The sequence below is a fragment of the Lepidochelys kempii genome, chromosome 20 (assembly GCF_965140265.1).
Source record: "Lepidochelys kempii isolate rLepKem1 chromosome 20, rLepKem1.hap2, whole genome shotgun sequence".
NCBI lineage: Eukaryota > Metazoa > Chordata > Testudines > Cheloniidae > Lepidochelys > Lepidochelys kempii.
This window is the reverse complement of record NC_133275.1, coordinates 21,348,735-21,368,978: the sequence shown is the minus strand read 5'-3', so window position 1 is coordinate 21,368,978 and position 20,244 is coordinate 21,348,735. Positions and strand designations below refer to the sequence as shown.

The 20,244-nt window shown below is 64.3% G+C and overlaps 2 protein-coding genes across 7 annotated transcripts in view; one reads left to right on the top strand and one right to left on the bottom strand.

Annotated features, from left to right (window-relative positions):
• The first annotated feature begins 1,923 nt into the window (after nucleotides 1–1,923).
• DDX39A (DExD-box helicase 39A) lies at nucleotides 1,924–10,987 on the top strand. 2 transcript variants are annotated; one of them, XM_073318210.1, is made up of 11 exons: nucleotides 1,924–2,032; nucleotides 3,193–3,401; nucleotides 3,903–4,030; nucleotides 5,610–5,702; nucleotides 6,173–6,356; nucleotides 7,036–7,154; nucleotides 8,036–8,167; nucleotides 8,715–8,824; nucleotides 8,980–9,124; nucleotides 10,272–10,419; nucleotides 10,823–10,987. In XM_073318210.1, exons 2-11 carry the CDS (start codon nucleotides 3,194–3,196, stop codon nucleotides 10,837–10,839), a joined length of 1,284 nt encoding a protein of 427 aa, XP_073174311.1. In that variant the 5' UTR covers nucleotides 1,924–2,032; nucleotide 3,193; the 3' UTR covers nucleotides 10,840–10,987. The 2 variants fall into 2 exon arrangements, with proteins under 2 accessions (XP_073174311.1, XP_073174312.1); XM_073318211.1 differs by lacking the exons at nucleotides 1,924–2,032; nucleotides 3,193–3,401 and adding an exon at nucleotides 3,408–3,503.
• Nucleotides 10,988–11,851: 864 nt separating this feature from the next.
• ADGRE5 (adhesion G protein-coupled receptor E5) overlaps nucleotides 11,852–20,244 on the bottom strand; it is a 47,446-nt gene continuing 39,053 nt past the window's right edge. For 4 of the 5 annotated variants that reach the window (XM_073318204.1, XM_073318206.1, XM_073318207.1 and 1 more), the window contains 12 exons: nucleotides 20,079–20,189; nucleotides 19,526–19,700; nucleotides 18,960–19,076; nucleotides 18,438–18,670; nucleotides 18,043–18,207; nucleotides 16,353–16,544; nucleotides 14,944–15,164; nucleotides 14,515–14,581; nucleotides 14,114–14,205; nucleotides 13,598–13,766; nucleotides 12,954–13,043; nucleotides 11,852–12,455 (listed from right to left, as the gene is read on the bottom strand). In XM_073318204.1, coding sequence (XP_073174305.1) covers nucleotides 12,420–12,455; nucleotides 12,954–13,043; nucleotides 13,598–13,766; nucleotides 14,114–14,205; nucleotides 14,515–14,581; nucleotides 14,944–15,164; nucleotides 16,353–16,544; nucleotides 18,043–18,207; nucleotides 18,438–18,670; nucleotides 18,960–19,076; nucleotides 19,526–19,700; nucleotides 20,079–20,189 — 1,668 coding nt within the window. In that variant the 3' untranslated portion in view covers nucleotides 11,852–12,419. The remainder of the gene's footprint in view (nucleotides 12,456–12,953; nucleotides 13,044–13,597; nucleotides 13,767–14,113; nucleotides 14,206–14,514; nucleotides 14,582–14,943; nucleotides 15,165–16,352; nucleotides 16,545–18,042; nucleotides 18,208–18,437; nucleotides 18,671–18,959; nucleotides 19,077–19,525; nucleotides 19,701–20,078; nucleotides 20,190–20,244) is intronic. The other variant, XM_073318205.1, reaches the window with a different exon arrangement.

Here is a 20,244-nt window from a genome sequence, read left to right as displayed (position 1 = left end):
ATCAATCCCAGCAGGGCAGGGAGAAAAAAACCAACCAACCAACCAGACAAAAGATAGGTGATTAGCAGCAGGAAAATGATGAATTCCGTGGTGGAAACGCTCTGTCTTGCGGTATCTTGGAGAACGGCCCAATACCACAGCTGTGCCGCCCGGGGGGCGGAGGGGAGGGCTGTTTGAGATGAGCACGGCATCATGCCTCACACCACTCTGCTAGAATTCTTTGGGGGATCAATACACATGTGGACAAGGGTGATCCAGTCAGTGGATATAGCATGCTTGTGTAATGCTGAAAGACTGGTTGACGGCGGGCAGGATCGAACTTGGGATCGCTCGAGCTAAATGCATGAGCCTCTCCTGCGTGAGCTAAAAGCCGCGTGGCCCTTAGCTAAGGCTGTAGAGAAGACTCATTCATCTCTTTCTAAGCGGTCTCGGTGCCACTAGATGGGACAGAACGCCACACCCAGGACGCGTGTGGGTTACACTTGGACTTGCAGAAGGCCTTTGACAAGGTCCCTCAGCAAAGGTGCTCAAGCAAAGTAAGCAGTGATGGGATAAGTAAGAAGATCCTCTCATGGATTGGTAACTGGTTAAAAGACAGGAAACAAAGGGTAGGAATAAATGGTCTGTTTTGACAATGGAGATGAGTAAACAGCAGGGTCTGTGCCGGGACCAGTGTTGTTTAACATTTCCATTCATGACCCGGAAAAAGGGGTGAACAGTGAGGTGGCAGTTGGGAGATGATATAAAATTACTCAAAACGGTTAAGTCCAAAGCTGATTGCGAAGAGTTACAAAGGGATCTCACAAACCTGGGTGACGGGGCAACAAAATGGCAGATGAAATTCAGTGTTGAGCAGTGTAAAGTAACACACATTGGAGAACGAAAGCCCCACTGTACATACAAAGTGAGGGGGTCTAAATTAGCTGCTACCATGCAAGAAAGAGATCTCGGAGCCATCGCGGATACTTCTCTGAAAACATCCGTTCAGTGGGCAGCGGCCGTCGAAGAAGCGAACACAATGTTGGGAACCATTAGCAAAGGGATAGAAAATAAGTGAGGAAATATCGCAATGCCACGATATAAATCCATGGTCCAGCCACATCTTGAATACTGGGTGCAGCTCTGGTCACCCCGTCTCAAAGAAGATATGTTGAACTGGGACAGGTGCCGAGACGGGCAACAGATATGATCAGGGGGACGGAACCGCTTCCGTACGAGGCGAGATTAAAAAGGCCGGGACTGTTCAGTGTAGAAAAGAGCTGACCGAGGGGGGATATCGACACAGGGGACTATAAAATCAGGAATGGGGTGGAGAGATTGAATATTTGCCCCTTCACGTAACACAAGAACCCGGGGTCACCGGATGAAATTAACGAGCAAACGGAAGGACGGGCTTCTCCGCCAAGGGCTGGGACTGGGCTTGGAGCAGACCCTGGCCGGGTCCATCAATGGCTGCTAGCCAAGGCGGCCGGGTTGGTCCCCTGGCTGCCAGCAGCCCTGCCCATCCCCAGCTAAGGCGCCTGCCCACCATGGCCCAGCCTGGCCCTTCTGTGCCTCCGATTCTGGCTGGGAGCCCCTGCTCCTGCCAGCACTCAAGATGGCGTCCCGTTGCCTCCCAGCCCAATGGTGTCTTTCTTTGCCATTAATCAAGATGGCGTCTCACCTCGGGCTTCGCGTGCCCTTTGCACCGCCAGCACTCAAGATGGCAGATCTACCCTCCCGGGAAAACAGTGAAAGAGCGCGGTGACTGACAGGCGAGTCGACGCAATCAACAGGCCGCTTGGAAAGATCGACAGCTCCACCAGCCAATCTACTGGCAATGCGTCTAACTGCACCGCCTTTTTCCGGCGACAGGCGGGCTTCGGGCCTGGCGAAGACCAATGAGAATGGAGGGCGCGGCCGGAGTGACGGGGCGCCGCGCCAATGGGGGCGGAAACGGAAGGAACGCTCTGTAGTCGCCGGGAGGAGGACAAGCCGCGCGGGAGTCGGAGCCGGAGCGCGGCACCACGTGAGCGGCCTCCGGGAGCGCGAGGTGAGAGCGGCCGGGCGGGGCGGTCACGCGAGCCCGGGGCTTGGCCTGCGGCCTGGTCCGGGCCCGGGATCGGGCGGCCCCGTGGCGGGCCGGGGGCCTGTTGCGGGCGATGCTCTGGTGTCCCCAAGGCGGCGGCCCCCCCGCCCCCCTCCCCGCTCTGTGTTCCCGGGGTCGGGGTGGCTGGGCTCGATCCCCGACAGGAGCAGCTCTCGGGGGGGGGGCAAGTTCTGTGCAGGAGTCCGCCCCCCCCCAGCTCCGCCGGTGCCCCCCACTCCCGACCCGCAGCCCCAGCCCTGCCCCCCCCCAGCTCCGCCGGTGCCCCCCACTCCCGACCCGCAGCCCCAGCCCTGCCCCCCCCCCAGCTCCGCCGGTGCCCCCCACTCCCGACCCGCAGCCCCAGCCCTGCCCCCCCCCAGCTCCGCCGGTGCCCCCCACTCCCGACCCGCAGCCCCAGCCCTGCCCCCCCCAGCTCCGCCGGTGCCCCCCACTCCCGACCCGCAGCCCCAGCCCTGCTCCCCCCTCAGCTCTGCCGGTGCCCCCCACTCCCGACCCGCAGCCCCAGCCCTGCTCCCCCCTCAGCTCTGCCGGTGCCCCCCACTCCCGACCCGCAGCCCCCTGCTAGCCCAGCCCTGCCCCCCCCCCCCCGGGTCTCTACCAGCGCCCCTCAATCCTGACCCACAGCTCCTGATACCTCAGCCCTGGGCTCCCCCCAGCTCTGCCGGTGCCCCTCAATCCCCACCTGCAGCCCTCTGCCAGCCCAGCCCTGCCCCCTCCGCTCCCCCCCATGCTCTGCCAGTGCCCCTCAATCCCGACCCGCAGTCCTTGCTAGCCCAGCACTGGGCGCATGTCCCCCCACCCACCAGCTCTGTTGCTGCCCCTCACTGCTGACCCGCAGGCCCCCGCACCTCTACCAGCGCCCCTCAATCCTGACCCGCAGCTCCTGATACCTCAGCCCCGGGCTCCCCCCAGCTCTGCCGGTGCCCCTCAATCCCCACCTGCAGCCCCCTGCTAGCCCAGCTTCAGCTCCCCACCAACTCTGTGGGTTCTCCTCAGTCCTGACCCGCAGCCCCCTGCTACCCCAGCCCTGTTCCCCCTGCCCCTGCTCCGCTGGTGCCCCTCAGTGCGGACCCGCAGCCGCTGAGCGCGTCTGTTCCTCGCAGAATGGCTGAGCAGGACGTGGAGAACGAGCTGCTGGATTATGAGGAGGACGAGGAGCCCCAGGTGGTGGCGGATGCGGTGCCCCCTCCAGCAAAGAAGGACGTGAAAGGCTCCTATGTGTCCATCCACAGCTCGGGCTTCCGGGATTTCCTGCTCAAACCTGAGCTGCTGCGAGCCATCGTGGACTGTGGCTTTGAGCACCCGTCTGAAGGTAGGAGCGGAGCCGAGGCCCCCGGCCCCCAGGAGCGCAACCCCCTTGCCAGCCCGCCTGGGAGGAGCTGCGGGCGGGGGCCGTAGAGAGCGGCGCTGCCTGGTGAGAGCTGCGGGGGGACGGGGGCGTCGGCAAGGGAGTGAGATCCTCGAGATCTGCCCTGCCAAGTGGGGGAAGCAGGGGGGCTCAGCAGGGGGCTCCAGTGCAGCACTAGGGGGCGCGGGCTCCAGTGCAGCACTAGGGGGCGCTGTGCTGCAGGGAGTGGGGTGGGGCTCAGGAGGGGGCGCTCTCCCCAGTGTGGCACGAGGGGGCACTGTGCCCCTGGGAGAGGGGTGGGGCTCAGTAGGGGGGCTGACCCTAATGCTCCAGAGCAGGAGGGGGGTGGGGTTTAGTGGGTCAGAGCAGGGGGCTGGGAGTCAGGACTCCTGGGTTCTATCCCCAGCTCTACCTCGTTCTGCTGTGCCCCGTGTAACGGCCGTGTGTCCGCCTTTGCTCCCACAGTGCAGCACGAGTGCATCCCGCAGGCCATCCTGGGCATGGACGTGCTGTGCCAGGCCAAGTCGGGCATGGGCAAGACGGCCGTCTTCGTGCTGGCCACGCTGCAGCAGATCGAGCCAGTGGATGGACAGGTACAGGATGGGGGCGGGTGTTCGTGTCTGTGTCTGGGCTGTGGGATTTGCTGGGGAGAGGAGCAGGCTTGCCTCCCTGGCCCCCTCGCCTCTGTCTGCCCCACCCCATGTGGGAAGGCACCTGGGGTCACTCTCATGGCTGTGCTGTGGGGTAGACTTGGCAAGGAGAACATGGCACCAGATGCTTCAGAGGGAATGAGCAGAGCAGGGCAATTAGCGAGTGATCCATCCCTTGTCCGCCAGTCCCAGGTTTGGGGACACCCGCTGCGTCCTTGACCATGCTGGCTCATAGCTGTGACTGGACCTGTGTTGCAGGAACTCAGCTCATTCGTTTCTGAGCCCACGTGTACTTTTGGCCACCTCTTGCTTGCGCTGTTGCTCGTTTAAGCAAATGAGGGCCGCGCGTGGTTCACAGCGAAGGGGGTTAACCCTGGGAACGGACGCCAGGGCAGGGCTGGATTCTCCGTGTCTCTATGCCTTGCACGCAAGCCGCCGTGGGGAAGGTGCCTTAGCCTGATGCGCTGTGGGCTCAGTACAGGGGTGAGCGGAGGCCAGTCCCTGGCCATGCTGCAGGAGGTTGGGGTTAGACAGGCCCTTCTGGCCTGCAGCTCCTGGGAAGTGGATCCCTGGGAGGCTGGTTCTGGGCCTGCTCCTGGGGGGGACTTTGGGGTGCTGCTGACGCAGTGGGAGAATCCAGTGTGGCCAGAGCCATGTGTTTCTCTGGCCCAGGCTAGCCTCGGAGTCCAGGACAGTCTGTTGCTGAGAACCATCCCTTCTGCCTTCAAATCTGACTATGGGCTGGAGGGGGAGGCCAGGGGTCCCTGGCGGGTGCCACCCCGGGCTGTGGGGCGGGTGCCACCCCAGCGACGCTGGGAGCTGCTGCCGTGCTGATCCGAGAGCTGGCGAACTCGCTGCATGTGAGCGCCCTGAAGCGCGGCCCTGGCCCCTCGCTGACCCAGCTGGATATGCCTCAGGAGCCTGCTGCCCCCCCCGGCCACGCCCTGCTGCCCCCGGCACTTCATGGGGCTTTGCCCACTTCTGGCTGGGGATGGGCCTGCCTGGGCGCTGCTGCCATTTCTCTGGATCTCCAGTGACTCCGCTGCCTCGGGGGGCTGGCTCGGAGCCGCCAGCCTGGCACTGGGCTACTGCTGGGATACCCCCTGTGGGCTGGATCCTGCCCCGGGACAGCCTCCCAGCGGGCTGTAGCCGCATGGGGCTGGCAGCCACCGAACTCTGCTCCGCTGAGCCCAGGCCACTGGGGGCCATGGCCTGCCCCGGATCCATGGGCCAGAGCGATCCTGGCTAGCAGTGGGGCCTGTCCCTGCTGTTGCAGCATTAGCAGCGTGGGCCCTCGGCGCTCTGGATTAGTCCGGTCTTCATGGGGGTGGGGGGAGCTCTGAAAGCTCAGGGGAAGGGGCAAAGATGGGGGCACCTGTTCTCCAGGATTTGTGGGAGGTGGCAGCTATCCCTGAGGGGATGGGGGAGGGGTGTCCCTGGGTGGGGGCGTCAGGCTGTATCCCAGGGGGGCAGGGCAGGGTCTCTGCTGGGGTGACCCCTTCTCTTCTCCCCCCTGCCCCAGGTGTCGGTGCTGGTGATGTGCCACACGCGGGAGTTGGCATTCCAGATCAGCAAGGAGTACGAACGCTTCTCCAAGTACATGCCCAGCGTCAAGGTGAGCCTGGCCCCCCCCCGGTGTCAAGGGGAACCCCTCCCCCGCGCCCCTGGTGCCCCCGGTGGAGCTGCGAGTGTTGTTCAGCCTGGCTCCAGTGAGTGAGGAGTGTGGGGAGTATCCCCACTTCCAGAGGGCTAGACGTTGGAGACACAGCCCCACCCCCCACAGCGTGAGCCCCCCAGCAGCTGCCCGTATGACTGTGTTGAGGGCCTGAAGCTTGGAAGCTGCAAGGGTGGGTCTCCGTCTCCTCCGTGCTCATGTGGGAGACCCAGAGAGTGGCTGGGGGTGGGTCAGGACTCCCGGGTTCAAGTCTAGGCCCTGCCACTAAACTGCCCTTGGACAAGTCCTGTCCCCCCTGCCTCAGTTTCCCCCCAGTGGAAGTGGAGGGACGCTCCCCTAGCCCCAGGCCTGCCCGGTGCTGGGGGTTCGCTGCCTGGCCACTGACCCTGCTCTTCCCCGGCCGCCTGCAGGTGGGGGTGTTCTTCGGGGGCCTGTCCATCAAGAAGGACGAGGAGGTGCTGAAGAAGAACTGCCCCCACATCGTGGTGGGGACCCCGGGGCGCATTCTGGCCCTGGTGCGCAACAAGAGCCTCAACCTGCGGAGCGTCAAGCACTTCGTGCTGGACGAGTGCGACAAGATGCTGGAGCAGCTTGGTGAGATGGGGTGGGGGGCGCTCGGGGGTGTAGGGGGAGGGATCCCCAGAGCGTCCCAACCTGCCTGGGGTACCTGTGGCCTAGGGGCTGTCTGCATCATCTGTCAGGGCTCCTGGGTTCTAATTCAAGCCCTGGGAGGGGAGTGGGGCCTAGTGGTTAGACCAGGGGAGACTGGGGGGTGGAGGGTATGGCTCCTGGGTTCAAGCCCCGCTCCCCTCCCAGCGCTGGGAATACATGACAGGGTCTGAACCTTCTCCAGCTGCCTGGGTGGCGAGCGTCTCCTTTCTCTGGGGCAGGGATGACGCCAGCTGGTTCTGCCCTAGGGACCCTGCCAGCATCAGGGCTGGAGCTGCCTGATGCCAGGTGCTGCCCAGTCCTGGGGGCCCAGCTATGTGTCCCTGGGTCCTGCTGGTCTGAAGGCCAGGCTGCTGTGTCTGGGGTGTGACCCTGGGGCGGGGCGGGGGGGTGCAGAGGGGAGGCTGCCTGCAGGGGAGTGGGATCACACAGTCTGGGATTAAGTCACCGGTCGCAGGGAGCGACTTGGGGAATTGGGGGGGGCCTGGAGCTTTCACCCCAGCGGGCTGGTTCTGGGCCTCGTTCCCAGGGCTGGACCTCTGGGGGTTAAACGCGAGGCCCCCCCCCTAGCTGTCTCCGATGCAGTGACCCTCCCTCCCCACAGACATGCGGCGGGACGTGCAGGAGATCTTCCGGCTGACACCCCACGAGAAGCAGTGCATGATGTTCAGCGCCACCCTCAGCAGGGAGATCCGGCCGGTGTGCCGCAAGTTCATGCAGGATGTGAGTCCCCGGCCCGGCCCCCCCGCCGCCCGGCCCCCCCGCCACCCAGCCTGCCTCCGACCCCTCACACCCCAGCCCATCACCCCTCGTGGGCCTGCCCCTCAGCCCTGCCCCTCACCCCTCCTGCCCTGCCCCCCCGGCCCCTGCCCGGCCCCTCACCCCCTGCCGCCCAGCTCATCACCCCGCGTGGGCCTGGCCCTGCCCTCCCAGCCCATCACTCCTCCCCCCCCCCCCGCCACCCAGCCTGCCTCTGACCCCTCACCCCTCGTGGGCCTGGCCCCTCACCCCTCGTGGGCCTGGCCCCTCCCCCGCCTGGCCAGGAAAGGTGCCCTCGATCCCCGGCTGGGCTCAGCGCTGAGCAGCCCTAAGCCTCCGGGCCTGCCCACCAGCATCTCACCCAGTACCTGCTGATTTGATGGGGGCACCCAGCCAGGTCCCCTGCTCCGCACAGGAGGCAGCATGGTGGGGGGCCAGCTGGTCTGGGGTTCCTGGCCCCCTCACGCAGGGTCCCTGGGAGGGTGTGGGAGGGTCTGCTGTGCAAAAGCCTTCCCACCACTCTGGCTGCTGCCCCAGGCCCTGGCACAGCGAGGTTTGGCAGCCCTATGCCCCTGGCACGTCCATAGCCTGGGTGAGGCAGGCCCTGCTGTGGGGGTGTTGCTGACCCAGGCTGGAGGTGGAGCTTTGACTCCCTCTAGTGGCTGGGTGGTGTGGGGAGGGTAAGGGTCTACTACAGCTGCTGTCGAAGGGAGCTCCTCCCCCAGCTCACGTGGCGGAGCCCCTGCTCTCCGTGCTGGGTTCAAACCGGGGGTTGGCTCACGGAGGGCTGGGTTGAAGCCTCTTTGGCAGTGAGGGGGTGTCACTGAGCTGCTCCCTCCCTCCAGCCCATGGAGGTCTTCGTGGATGACGAGACCAAGCTGACGCTGCACGGCCTGCAGCAGTATTACGTCAAGCTGAAGGACAGCGAGAAGAACCGCAAGCTCTTCGACCTGCTCGACGTGCTGGAGTTCAACCAGGTGTGTGTGTGGGGGGGGGAACGCCTGGGTCCCGTCCCCAGCTCTGGGGGGGGAGTGTGGGGCTGGGAGCAGGACTCTTGGGTTCCGACTGGCTGTGACACCAGGGCCAGGCTGTGGATCCTTGCCAGAGCCACCCACAGCGCTAGGCCCCTGGGAGAGCCAGGAGGGGGAGGAGCCTTGCTTGGTTCGGGGGGGGGGGGGGGGTTAGTGTGTGCTCAGTCTCCTCTGGCTGCACTCTGTGTGTGGGGGGAGGGGCAGTGACACCCCCCAGATGGGAGACCAGGGCAAGATGGGCCCTTTGGACTCCACTGCAGAAGGGGTGAGGCCTGTGGATAGCTGGGCAGAGGGGGGCAGGAGCAGGATTGACCTGGGGGGGGGGGGGCTGATGCCAGGCAAGATCCAGGGGGTGGGCTGGGCTGGGGTTGAACAGCTGGTGTCCTGTCCCTCCCCCTCCCCCTCCCCCGCTGATGGGGTGGGGGCAGGGAGGAGGTGGAGCTGTCTGCCGAGGTGTGGGGTGCTGGGTGCTAACCCTCTGCCCCTCCCCCAGGTGGTGATCTTCGTCAAGTCGGTGCAGCGCTGCATGGCCCTGGCCCAGCTTCTGGTGGAACAGAACTTCCCGGCCATCGCCATCCACCGGGGCATGTCGCAGGAGGAGAGGTGGGTGCCGGGCACTGGAGGGGCCGGGCAGGGCCTGGCCTGGCCCGGGGAGTCTCGCTGACCTGATTTGCGCTGGCACCAGGCTCGGGGAGGGGAGCGGGGCCTAGTGGTTGGAGCAGGGCTGGGGTCTCAGGTGTGATCCCCCCCCCACACAGGCTGTCCCGGTACCAGCAGTTCAAGGATTTCCAGCGCCGCATCCTGGTGGCCACCAACTTGTTCGGGCGGGGGATGGACATCGAGCGTGTCAACATCGTCTTCAACTACGACATGCCCGAGGACTCGGACACCTACCTGCACCGGGTGAGCTCTGCCGCTGGGGAGAGCCGGGCCTGGCCCAGCACGCGGGGGGAGGGTTCTGACCCTGCACCCACCGGCCTAGGGAGAGCCGGGGCCTGACCCTGCGGCTGCTGGCCCAGGCACATCATGGGCATCGATGGGGAGCCTCACTGCCCACAGGCTCTGCCCAACGTTGGGGGCCCAGCACCCCTGGACCAGCTGCTACTCTGGTATCCGCCGTTACTGGAGCAAGGGGCGCCCCGGCTGACAGGCGGTATGGCCCCAGCTGACAGGCAGTATGGCCCTGGCTGTCCAGGGATGGGTTTGATCTGGGCCTGTTGTTAAGGAAGTTAGCATATGTGACTCCATTTTGGTTTGAGGCCCACCATTGTCTAAAAGCAAACACCTCATGCACCCGGAGTGGTGTTCCTTAGATACTGCATTCCCGTGAAAGCCCCCCCTTGTCTCCGGCCTGTCTCGACTCCCGGTTTCTGTTCTTTGTTTGTTTCTAACTCCCTGCCTCCTGGCCTTGATGTGAGCCTCCCATCCTGATAGGAGAGGCTACTGGTGCATTGCTTTGGGACCATGTTGTGTAGTTGAAGTAATGGTCTAGCACGGGGAATGTACCTAGCAGGGACAGGTAGTAGATAAGGGAAGGGTTTGTCTACTGGCTAAGGTTTCCGATGCACGAGGGCAACATGCTTTGCTAAAAGGTATATAATCTCTGTATAACCTGCATTCGGGGCCCCCTCCTGACTAGCAGGGGGGCCCCATGCTCGAGCGTAATAAACTTAGTGTCTCTGGAAACTCTGCAGTTGTGGACTTTGGTCGTGTGCCTCAGCTGAGGCTCAAACTGTGCGTGACCTATTGGGTGTAATTCGTAATGCTGTCGGGATGTGGGGGGCTCTTTGCCTGGCTCTTTATCAGGCAGGGCGAGTGCTTGGCAAGTGGCCCCTGCTGATGCCCCCATAGGGTTGGAGGGGCATACCTGGGGGGCCTCAGAGTTGCCCCCCCCCCGCTACATCGCCCAGGGTGGGTCACAGAACCCCAGCCTCTCCTGGCCCCATGCCCTCCCACACCTGCGCTGGGCTCCCAGGCGGTTACAGGTTCCTAGGGGGAGGAGCTCCCAGGAGGTCCCTCCCCACTGACAGCCCCACCCCGCTCATTGCAGGTGGCACGTGCCGGGCGCTTCGGCACCAAGGGCCTGGCCATCACCTTCGTGTCAGACGAGGGCGATGCCAAGATCCTCAACGAGGTGCAGGATCGCTTCGAGGTGAACGTGGCAGAGCTGCCTGAGGAGATCGACATTTCCACGTACAGTACGTACCGGCCGGGAGGCAGCCCTCAGCCCTTCGCCCTCCCCCCAGGGAGCAGCTGCGGGGTTTGGGCCCAAATCCTGTCTTTCTGGGGAACATCACAGCTGGGGAGCCCCATGCCCTCAGGGTGCCCAGGTGCCATGGTGATGGGCCTGTAGATTAGACTCAGCATGGGGTGGGGCCTCTCCTGATCTCTGATCCTTGTGGAAGGCAGCAGCCACTGACTTCTGCCCCCATGACTGCAGAGGGAGGATTCTGGTGGCTGCCATCCCAGCTGCTCTGGGGGGCCACAGTGGTGGAGCCCCCTAGTGGTGGTGGTGGGGAGTCTGGTCACAGTGAAGAACTGAATGGGGTGAGGGAGCCCTCTGGTGTAAGCAGTGGGATTAACAGCCTCTTTCTCTTACAGTTGAACAGAGCCGATAACGGGATCGGACTCCCCTGCTCAGAACCAGCCCGGCTGCTCTTTTTAACCCTTTCTAAGTCAGATCACGGGTATTTCATTTTTTTACGCAGTTTTTAAACCTGTAGATGTGTGTGTAACAGTGTCTCAAATAAACTTTTTATTACCAAGTGCCTGTGTTGGGGTTTTAGCTTCTTGAGGGGCTTAATGAGATTTTAATTTGTTTTGTGTGTAATGGGCCCCCTGCAAAGGAGGTTCTGATTAATTTGGTTTAAATGCCTTATCTGGATTGGGCTGGAAAGTGGCTGCAGCTTTTCACAACAGCTGTGTCCCACCCCAGAGATGGCCGCATCTATCTGTGCGATTAAAAACGGTTTCAGAGTATTACATGTTCTGTCTCCCTGAGACACTGGGAGTCAGGAGCTCCCACGGCAATGCTGTAGCTAAAGGATGTGTGAAGAGGGGATGCTCAGGTAGGAGTAGGGAGGTTATTTTACTATATATCTGGACCTGGGCTGAGTGCCACTTAACTAGTGCCCCCACTTCCAGATAGATGCTGATAAATTGGAGAGGTCAGAAGGCCTGCGAGGATGGTGGAAGGATTTGCAAACCTGCCCTGTAGTGACAGACTCCAGGAGCTCAATTTGATTAGCAAAGAGACAGGGAAGGGGTGACTTGGTCAGTCTACAGGGACTTTGATAATGGGCTCTTCAGTCTAGCAGCCAGAGGGCTGGAAGTGAGACCAAGTCACGCTGGAAATCAGCAGGGAGGGTAAATTAACCACTGGGACAGCTTCCCCTGGGCTGTCACTGGCCTTTTCCCAATGGAGCTGGGATGTTCTGCTCTCAATGGAGTAGGAATTAATCCAGGGAGGGCACGGGCCTGTTCTGCAGCTGGTTGGACTCAGAGGATCACAGGGGGCCCAGCTGCCCTTAGAACATGTAATAGAGGATTAGAGTAGCAGGGGCTGGGAGTCAGGACTCCTGGGTTCTCTCCAGCTGCCACACACGTGGCTCCTCGAAGCAGCTGTTTTTGTCACAAACTTACTTTAATAACTTTAAAAAGATCATTTTAAAAAAAAGTGTCACCCCTGAGACACAGACAGCTGAGCCCTGGGGGCCGCTGCTTGCCTCCTTCAGCTCAGGCCGTGTGGTACCGTCATTGAAGCCAAGGGCAGTGGCTGATGCTGCAGACCCTGGGTGGAGGGTTCATCACAGCCGGCTGGATTCATCTCCACTGCATGCACTCGGCCCAGCCCATCGTGGTGCCGCAGGCGGGGACAGGGAACCGTTCGTACCAAAGGAAAAGGTGCCCCCGGGTGGCCAGAGTACATCGCGTGGGAGCCAAGCGGCTGCCCCCCTGGCCGCTGCACGCAGGCCTGGGGCTGGTGCGAGTGACCAGCAGGTGGGGGCAGCTGGGCAGTGTAATGGTGCCCCCTGCTGCCTGGCAGGTTCCACTGGGCAACCGTTGAAGCATCTGCGTGCGGCAAGTCCAGGTGCGTGGTGGGGCTCCTGCTCACGGGCCCTGCCAGGCCGGCGGCAGGGGGCCGGGTTTTCTCACGTGCAAAGCTGCGTTGTCCAGAAATGGGCTGAGCGCAAGAGTGCTACAACCCTGACTCCTGCGAAGGCTGGAGCCCCTGCTGGAAAGGGGTCGGGGGGGGGGAGTTAGAGCAGGACTTAACCCCCAACTCTCCCCTCCCCTCCCCCCAAGCTGGTCACTGGTGGCCCTAAGGCCTCATGGTGAGTCAAAATGACAAATGGGGTCCTGGCTCTCAGCCCCACCCAGAGCTGGGGACAGACCCCAGGGGTCCTGGCTCCTAGATTTCCCCCTCCCTCCCCTCCCAGAGCTGGGCACAGACCCCAGGGGTCCTGGCTCCTAGAGCTCCCCCTCCCTCCCCTCCCAGAGCTGGGCACAGACCCCAGGGCTCCCAGCCCCTCTGTCTGGCTTTGACTTCCTTCTCAGCCCAGCTCTGCCTCCTTTCTCTTCTAACCCCCCCCCCCCAACACAAGGAGGAGGCAGTGAGCACTTGCGGGGTGGGGTTTGGCTGTGGGGGCCAGAGCAGGAGGGGAGGGTGGGGAAGGGCTGCAGGGCAGAAGGCTCCTGCGCTGTTGTGGGGCGCGGCCCGGCCCCCCCTTACCCGTGTGGTGGTCGAGCTGCTGAACTCCGAGTACTTGGCCAGTCCCTTGAGGCTGCCGCACCTCAGCCACCTGCGGTACTCGTCCCTCACCTGGCAGGAGAGAGGAGAGGGCTGGTCACCCCACGGCGCAGGGGAGCTCACAGGGGTGGGGCCTCAGCTGTAGGGAGACAAGGGCCCAGAACTGGCTGGGGGGGGGAGCTCTCAGCTACTGCAGCCCCTCGCAGCAGAGGGCACTAGGGGGAGCTCCCAGCGGGGGGGGGGGGGGGGCTGTGGGGTAGGGGTTGAGCACCAGCTGTGGAAGGAGCCCAGGGGTGGGGGTGCTGGGGGGGTGGCTGTGGGGCAGGGGTTGAGCACCAACTGTGGAAGGAGGCCAGGCGTGGGGTGACACTGTGGGGCAGGGAGTGAGGGCTGGCTGTGGGGTGGCCGTTAAGCACCGGCTGGGGGCAGTGGAGTGCTGGCTGTGGAAGGAGGCCAGGGGTGGGGTGACACTGTGGGGCAGGGGGTGAGCGCTGGCGGTGGGGTGGCCATTAAGCACCGGCTGTGGGGCGCTGCTGGGGGCAGTTGAGCGCTGGCTGTGGCAGTGCCCGGGGCGGGAGGGGGGCACTGTGGGGCTGAGGCTGAGCGCCGGCTAGGGGGAGACTGGCCTGTTGCTTGAGCAGACAGTGCAGCAGGAAGATGAAGAGCCCCTGCAGGCTGTTGAGGATGGTGAAGATGTAGGAGACGACCAGGCTGCGCTGGTTGAACTGGAACATGCCGAAGATCCAGGTGGTGCCCAGGATGCAGAGCTGGGCAATGGCCGTGATAGTGAGCACCCTGCGGGGGAGGGAGGGGGGGACACCAGTCACATGGCCCCGCCCCTCAGTCACAGCTCACCTCCCCTCCCCCCCTCGGGGCCCCACCTCCTAGGGCCCCACCTGTGTGGCATGTGACTGACATCTCCCACACACAGCCCCCATGTCCCCAGCTCCGCCCCCCCAGCCAGTAGGGGGTGGGGGAAAATGTTACTCATCTGTGGCCCCCTCCCCCAGGATACCCCCTACCCCCCCACACATGGGGGGGGGATAACATCCTGCTAATTATATCCCCCTCCCGCAAGTGGGGTCAGCAGGGCACTGCCAGGGTCTCTGCTGCCCTGGGGGCCGCGCCTGCCTGTCCGCTACCTGAGCTTCTTCAGCTGGCTCATGTCAGGGTTGATGTCCACGAATTTCAGGGACAGCTTCCAGACGGTGACCACGAAGATCACGGCGTTGACCTGTCGGGGGCAGGGGGGAGGCTGGTTGGGAGAGCGGCAAGTGTGTCCCAAGGGTTGGGACTATGGGATTTACCAGCTGTGCGGCCCATGGGGCAGCCCCTTGCCTGGGCCCGGGGCGCCCCAAGCCCTGTAGTGACCCAGCTCTGCCTCTGGGGTGGGCTGGGGGACAACCAGCGAGGGGCCCAGCTGCCCCGGAGCTGGGGCTGGGTGGCCGAGGAAAGAAGCGAGGGACAGCCGACAGCCAGGCCCTCCGGGGCCAGCTTGGGGACCAGCGCTGGCATGGGGCTGGGCTGGGGAAGGGGGGTTTACCATGATGATGATGCAGATGGGTGCCAGGAAGCTCCAAATGAAGTAGTTGTCCAGCGAGAGCCAGCAGCTGTGTGGGGGAGGGACAGATATGGGGGTTAGTCACTCACCTGCCAGCAGGGGGCACTGTGGGGTGGGGGTCTCCCCCAGCACTGGCAGAGTGGGGTATGGAGACATGCCAGCCCACCCCCCCTTGGTGCCTGGGCGCTTCCTTGCGTTGTACAAGTGTCCCGGGCTGGGGCCCTGGCCCAAGTGGCAGGCGGGTGCCCCCTCCCTCACCCTGGCCTCACCCACCCCAGGGGGGCCCACCCCTCCTCTCCCCTGGTGGGCCCAGATGGCCACGGCCCACCCGGCTGCGCCGCTCCTCTCCCCGTGGGCTGCCCTGTCCCCCGCGAGCAGGGGGCCTGCCCCCCCCCCAGCCCGGTGACTCACTGGCGTGCCGTGCCGTAGCCCTTGTGGTAGGTGGCGGCCGAGAGGCCCACGACGAGGGCCGGCACGCCGTAGCCCAGCAGGAACGTGTAATGGCGCCAGAGGCCGCGGGGGGTGAAGACCTGAACCACCAGCAAGTAGAGCTCGGCGCCCTCCAGGCACATCCAGCAGAAGGCGGCCAGGAGGAAGTAATGCAGGAGCCCGGCCACCACGCCGCACACCACCTGTAGCCAAGGGGGTGTGGGCAGGTCAGGGCTGGGCTCCCGGCTACTCCAGCCCCAGCCCAGCGGGGGGCGCTGTGGGGAGCGGGGCAGGAGCACTGGCTGTGGGGGGAGCTCCCGGCTACTTCAGCCCCAGATGCTGGCGGGGCACTGTGGGAAGCAAGGCAGGACTGCTGGCTGTGGGGGTAGCTCCTGGCTTCTCCCGCCCCAACCTGTGCCAGCAGGGGGCGCTGTGGGGGAGTGGGGTCCAAGGCTGGCTGGGGGACAGCAAGGGGCACTGTGGGGAGCGGAGCCCCAGGCTGGCTCGGGGGCAGCAGGGGGCAGAGCTGCCAGCAAGGGGGCGCTGTGGGGAGTGGGGCCCGAGGTTGGCTGTGGGAGGAGCTGCCAGCAGGGGGCGCTGTGGGGAGCAGGGCCCCAGGCTGGCTGGGGAAGGAGCTGCCAGCAAGGGGGCGCTGTGGGGAGTGGGGCCCGAGGTTGGCTCAGGGGCCGCAGGGGGCGCTGTGGGGAGCGGGGCCCCACGCTTGCTGTGGGAGGAGCTGCCAGCAGGGGGCGCTGTGGCAAGCGGGGCCCCAGGCTGGCTCGGGGGCCGCAGGGGGCGCAGTGGGGAGCGGGGCCCCAGGCTGGCTGTGGGAGGAGCTGCCAGCAGGGGGCGCTGTGGGGAGCAGGGCCTGAGGCTGGCTGAGGGGCAGCAGGGGGCGCTGTGGGGAGCGGGGCCTGAGGCTGGCTCGGGGGCCGCAGTGGGGAGCGGGGCCCCAGGCTGGCTGGGGGAGGAGCTGCCAGCAGGGGGCGCTGTGGGGAGCGGGGCCTGAGGCTGGCTCAGGGGGCGCAGTGGGGAGCGGGGCCTGAGGCTGGCTCGGGGGGCGCAGTGGGGAGCGGGGCCTGAGGCTGGCTCGGGGGGCGCAGTGGGGAGCGGGGCCTGAGGCTGGCTCGGGGGCCGCAGTGGGGAGCGGGGCCTGAGGCTGGCTCAGGGGGCGCAGTGGGGAGCGGGGCCTGAGGCTGGCTCAGGGGGCTGCAGGGGGCGCAGTGGGGAGCGGGGCCTGAGGCTGGCTCGGGGGCCGCAGTGGGGAGCGGGGCCCCAGGCTGGCTGGGGGAGGAGCTGCCAGCAGGGGGCGCTGTGGGGAGCGGGGCCTGAGGCTGGCTCAGGGGGCGCAGTGGGGAGCGGGGCCCCAGGCTGGCGGGGGGGCCGGGTACCCGGTTGCCGGTGCTGGAGGAGCCGGTGAGGAAGACGGCGTAGGCGATGAAGAGCGCCAGGCAGAGGTGCAGGTGGATGGTGGTGCGGGGGCCCTTGAGGGCGCGGCAGAAGAGGAAGGTGATGATGGAGAGCAGCAGGCATAGCAGCGAGATCACCAGCCCCACCTTGGTGATGATGTCCAGGGTCCAGTCCTGTGCCGGGGGGGGGGGGGGGGGGGGGGTTAGTCCGGGTTCCCGTGTCCCGTCCCCCCCCCCAAGGCCGGGCTTCAGGGTACACCTGGGCTAGCCGGTCGGCCTCGCTCTGGGCCAGGGCTGGGAGAGCCCCCTAGTGGCGACACCGGGCAGCCCGTGGGAACCACACTGGCTGGCTGGGTCCAGCAGCCCAGATGGAGTCGATACTGCCCAGCCTGCCCCTCCCCAGGCTGACCCACAGCCCCAGAGCCATGGGGGCTCTAAGGTCACCACCAACCAAGGGGGAATCCCTGGCACCGATCCCTGCACGACGGGGGTGCCAGAAAGTGCGAGGGGCTGGGGCTGTTCCCCTGTAGCAGAGAGCAGAGCGCCCCCACCTGGGGGGTGGAAGCCCCTGCCCAGGGGGGAGCTGCTTTTAGACCAGACGGATGCGCTTGTGGCAAGGGTGCTGCAGCTCAGGACTCCTGGGTTCTATTCCAGCACTGGGAGGCGAGCAGGGTCTAGGGGTTAGAGCAGGGGGGCTGGGGGGTGCTGCGAATTACACCTGATAGGACACGCACACCAGTGCTGCGAATTACACCTGATAGGACACGCACACCAATGCTACGAATTACACCTGATAGGACACGCACAGTTCGAATCTAGGCTGAGGCACAGAAACAAAGTCCACAACTGCAGAGTTCCCAAAAGACACTAAGTTTATTACGCTCGAGCGTGGTGCCCCCCTGCTAGCCAGGAGGGGACCCTGAATACAGATTATACAAAGGTTTATATACTTTTTAGCAAAGCATGTTGCCCTCGTGCATCGGAAACCTTAGCCAATAAACAAACCCTTGTCTTATCTATCACCTATCCCTGCTTGGTGCATTCCTCGGGCTATACCAATATGTTAATTACACAGCATGGTCCTAAAGCCATGCATCAGTAACTTTTATTATTAGGATGGGAGGCCTCACATCAAGGCCAAGAGACAGGGAGTTAGAGACTAACAAAAACCAGATACTGGGAGTCAAGGCAGGCTGGAGACAAGGAGGAGGATTTTCACAGGGATTCAGTATCTAAGGATCACTCCTCCTGGTGTATGATGTGCTGGCATTTAAACAATGGTGGGCCCCAAACCAAAATGGAGTCACATGTGCTAACTTTTCCTTAACGGGGGGGGGGTCCGTTCCCAGCTCTGATGTCACCTCCCTGTGCCTTCTTGAGTGAGGCATTTAACCCCTCCCTGCCTCTGTGCGATGGGGATGGGGACCGCTCTGTCCTGCAATGCAATGGGGTGAGCCGGCCAGGCTGGGGGGCACGTCAGTTGCCGCTATCTGGGCAGTCTCCCTGAGCCCGTGGCTGCTTGTGCCCCTGATCGGATCCAGGGCCTGGCCTGCCGGTGCGGAACGGGTTTACTCAGGCGGGGAATCTGGAGTGACTCCTGCTCCGCCGGGGAGGATTGAGGGGAAGAGCAGAACCAGCCCAGCCCTGAGACCCCAGCGAGGGCCACGCTTACCTCCAGCTCGTAGAAGGCCATGAGCACGGCGAAGCTGGTCAGGTGGCTGCATTCGCAGCAGGTGGTGGTGGCATTCAAATTCTGCAGCTTGCAGCCGCGGGTGTCCCAGCGCCTGGTGCTGGTCTCCCAGTAGGCACAGAAGAGGCGCAGGTCGGCCTTCTTCTCCTGGGGACAGAGAGACACTTGGTGCAAGGGGGGGGGGGGGGAGAACTCCCCAGGCCCCAAGAGGGCAGGTCGAGGGGGCACGAAGGGCTGGGGGCACAGAGCCTCAGTTTGTCCCTGGGTGGGAGGTGGATTCGCCTGCTGCCCAGGGTGGGGGTGTTACTAGATGGGCCCAGCTCTGCCCCCCCCGGCGCCCCAGGCTCCCTCCCCCCATGCGCAGCCCGGGGGCTCACCGGCACCGGGTGGCTGAAGCGGAGGCTGACGGAGAGGTTGCGGGCCTGGGTGTCCAGGTTACCGACGAAGACCGACACCACTGGAGACAGCACCCGGTAGCTGGGCCGCCCCCGTTCCTGCGCCCACTTCCCCGTCTGGCCGATCTTGTCCCACTCGGGCACCTCCACCCGCGTAGCACCGTCCAGGATGGGGCTCATCCCCTGGTAGGTCAGCAGCCCGGCCGGGGTGAAGCCTGCGAGAGCCAGAGATGGATGAAAAGGGCAGGAGGGGCCTGGGGGCAGCCTGGCACCAGGGGGCGCTGTGCTGCCGGGGGTGCTACCCCCCATGCCCTGGCTGTGCCCCGTCCCCTTACACACCCCAGCCTGGCACCAGGGGGCGCTGTGCTGCTGCTCCCAATGCCCTGGCCGTGCCCATCGCTGTACACACCCCAGCCTGGCACCAGGGGGCGCTGTGCTGCTGCTCCCAATGCCCTGGCCGTGCCCATCGCTGTACACACCCCAGCACAGGGGATGACCACATACCTTCATTTTCCTGCCCTGGGGCTCTGGCCCACTTTAATTCCATCTGCGTCTTGCTCTGCTGCAGCGTCACGGTCTCCTGGCTCTGGGCCCCAGCCTTCCTGACCGCCAGCCCCAGCTCTGCAACCACAGCGCCAGCCAGGGCTCACAACAGAGAACATGGACAGGAAGCCTGTAGCTAGGCAAGGTGCTTTCCTGGCTATGGGGGGAGCTCCCGGCTACTCCAGTCCCAGCCTCTCCCAGCAGGGAGTGCTGTGGGGAGCACTGGCTGGGGGCGGGGGAGCTCCCATCTCCCAGTAGGGGGCACTGTGGGGAGTGGGGCGGGAGCACTGGCTGTGTGGGGGAGCTCCCGACTCCCAGCAGGGGGCACTGTGGGGAGTGGGGCGGGAGCACTGGCTGTGTGGGGGAGCTCCCGACTCCCAGCAGGGGGCACTGTGGGGAGTGGGGCGGGAGCACTGGCTATGGGGGGGAGCTCCCGACTCCCAGCAGGGGGCATGGTGGGGCGTGGGGTGGGAGCACTGGCTGCGGGTGATGAAAGCCCAACGGGGGCCACGTGGCCAGGTGCTGACCTGTGCCATTGGTGGACGTGATGCTGATCATGCTCTCAGGCAGGGTCAGGGCCAGCAATCTCAGCAGCTTCTCCACTATGGCCATCAGCTCCGTTGCAGCCTGGTGTCTCCACTCCATGCTCTCGCTCTGCTGCCCAACCACATTTATCCCCTTCTCCAGAATGTCCAAGAAGCCCTGGCCAAGCAAACGTAGGGGGCGTTGGTGTCACAGTGCCTGAGCCCCCCATCCCCAGATTGCTAGTCCTCCACTGCCTTCCCACAATCCCCCTGAAAGGAAAGACAAGTTCTCCTGCAATTGACATTGCTGCCTGGGAGGTCAGACTAGATGATCACAATGGTCCCGTCTAGCCTAGGAACCGAGGAGAGCCAGTTTCTTGGGCACAGAGCCCCCTGGAGAGGCAGGCATGGGAATTTCTGGGCAGTGCTGCTGTTTATCTCCTGTTCCAGATGCTGCATTCCTATCTATCGCCCTTAGATTAGATCCGAGTAGGAGCAGCGATTCCTCCCCCTAATGGGAACAAACCCAGCAAGGCCCCGAAGTTTGGCTTGGCACCTTCAGCTGCCTCTTCACAGGCTCAGCGCTCTGAACCTTCATCTGCTTCAGCTCCTCCAGTGCCGCCCTGCAGAGGCTTCCTGCCTGGGCCTGGAAGCTCCCCAGGAGGTTCTGCAAAACAAGCCCCAGGCCTGGCTCAGGAAACGAGATCACAGAATCGCAGCCC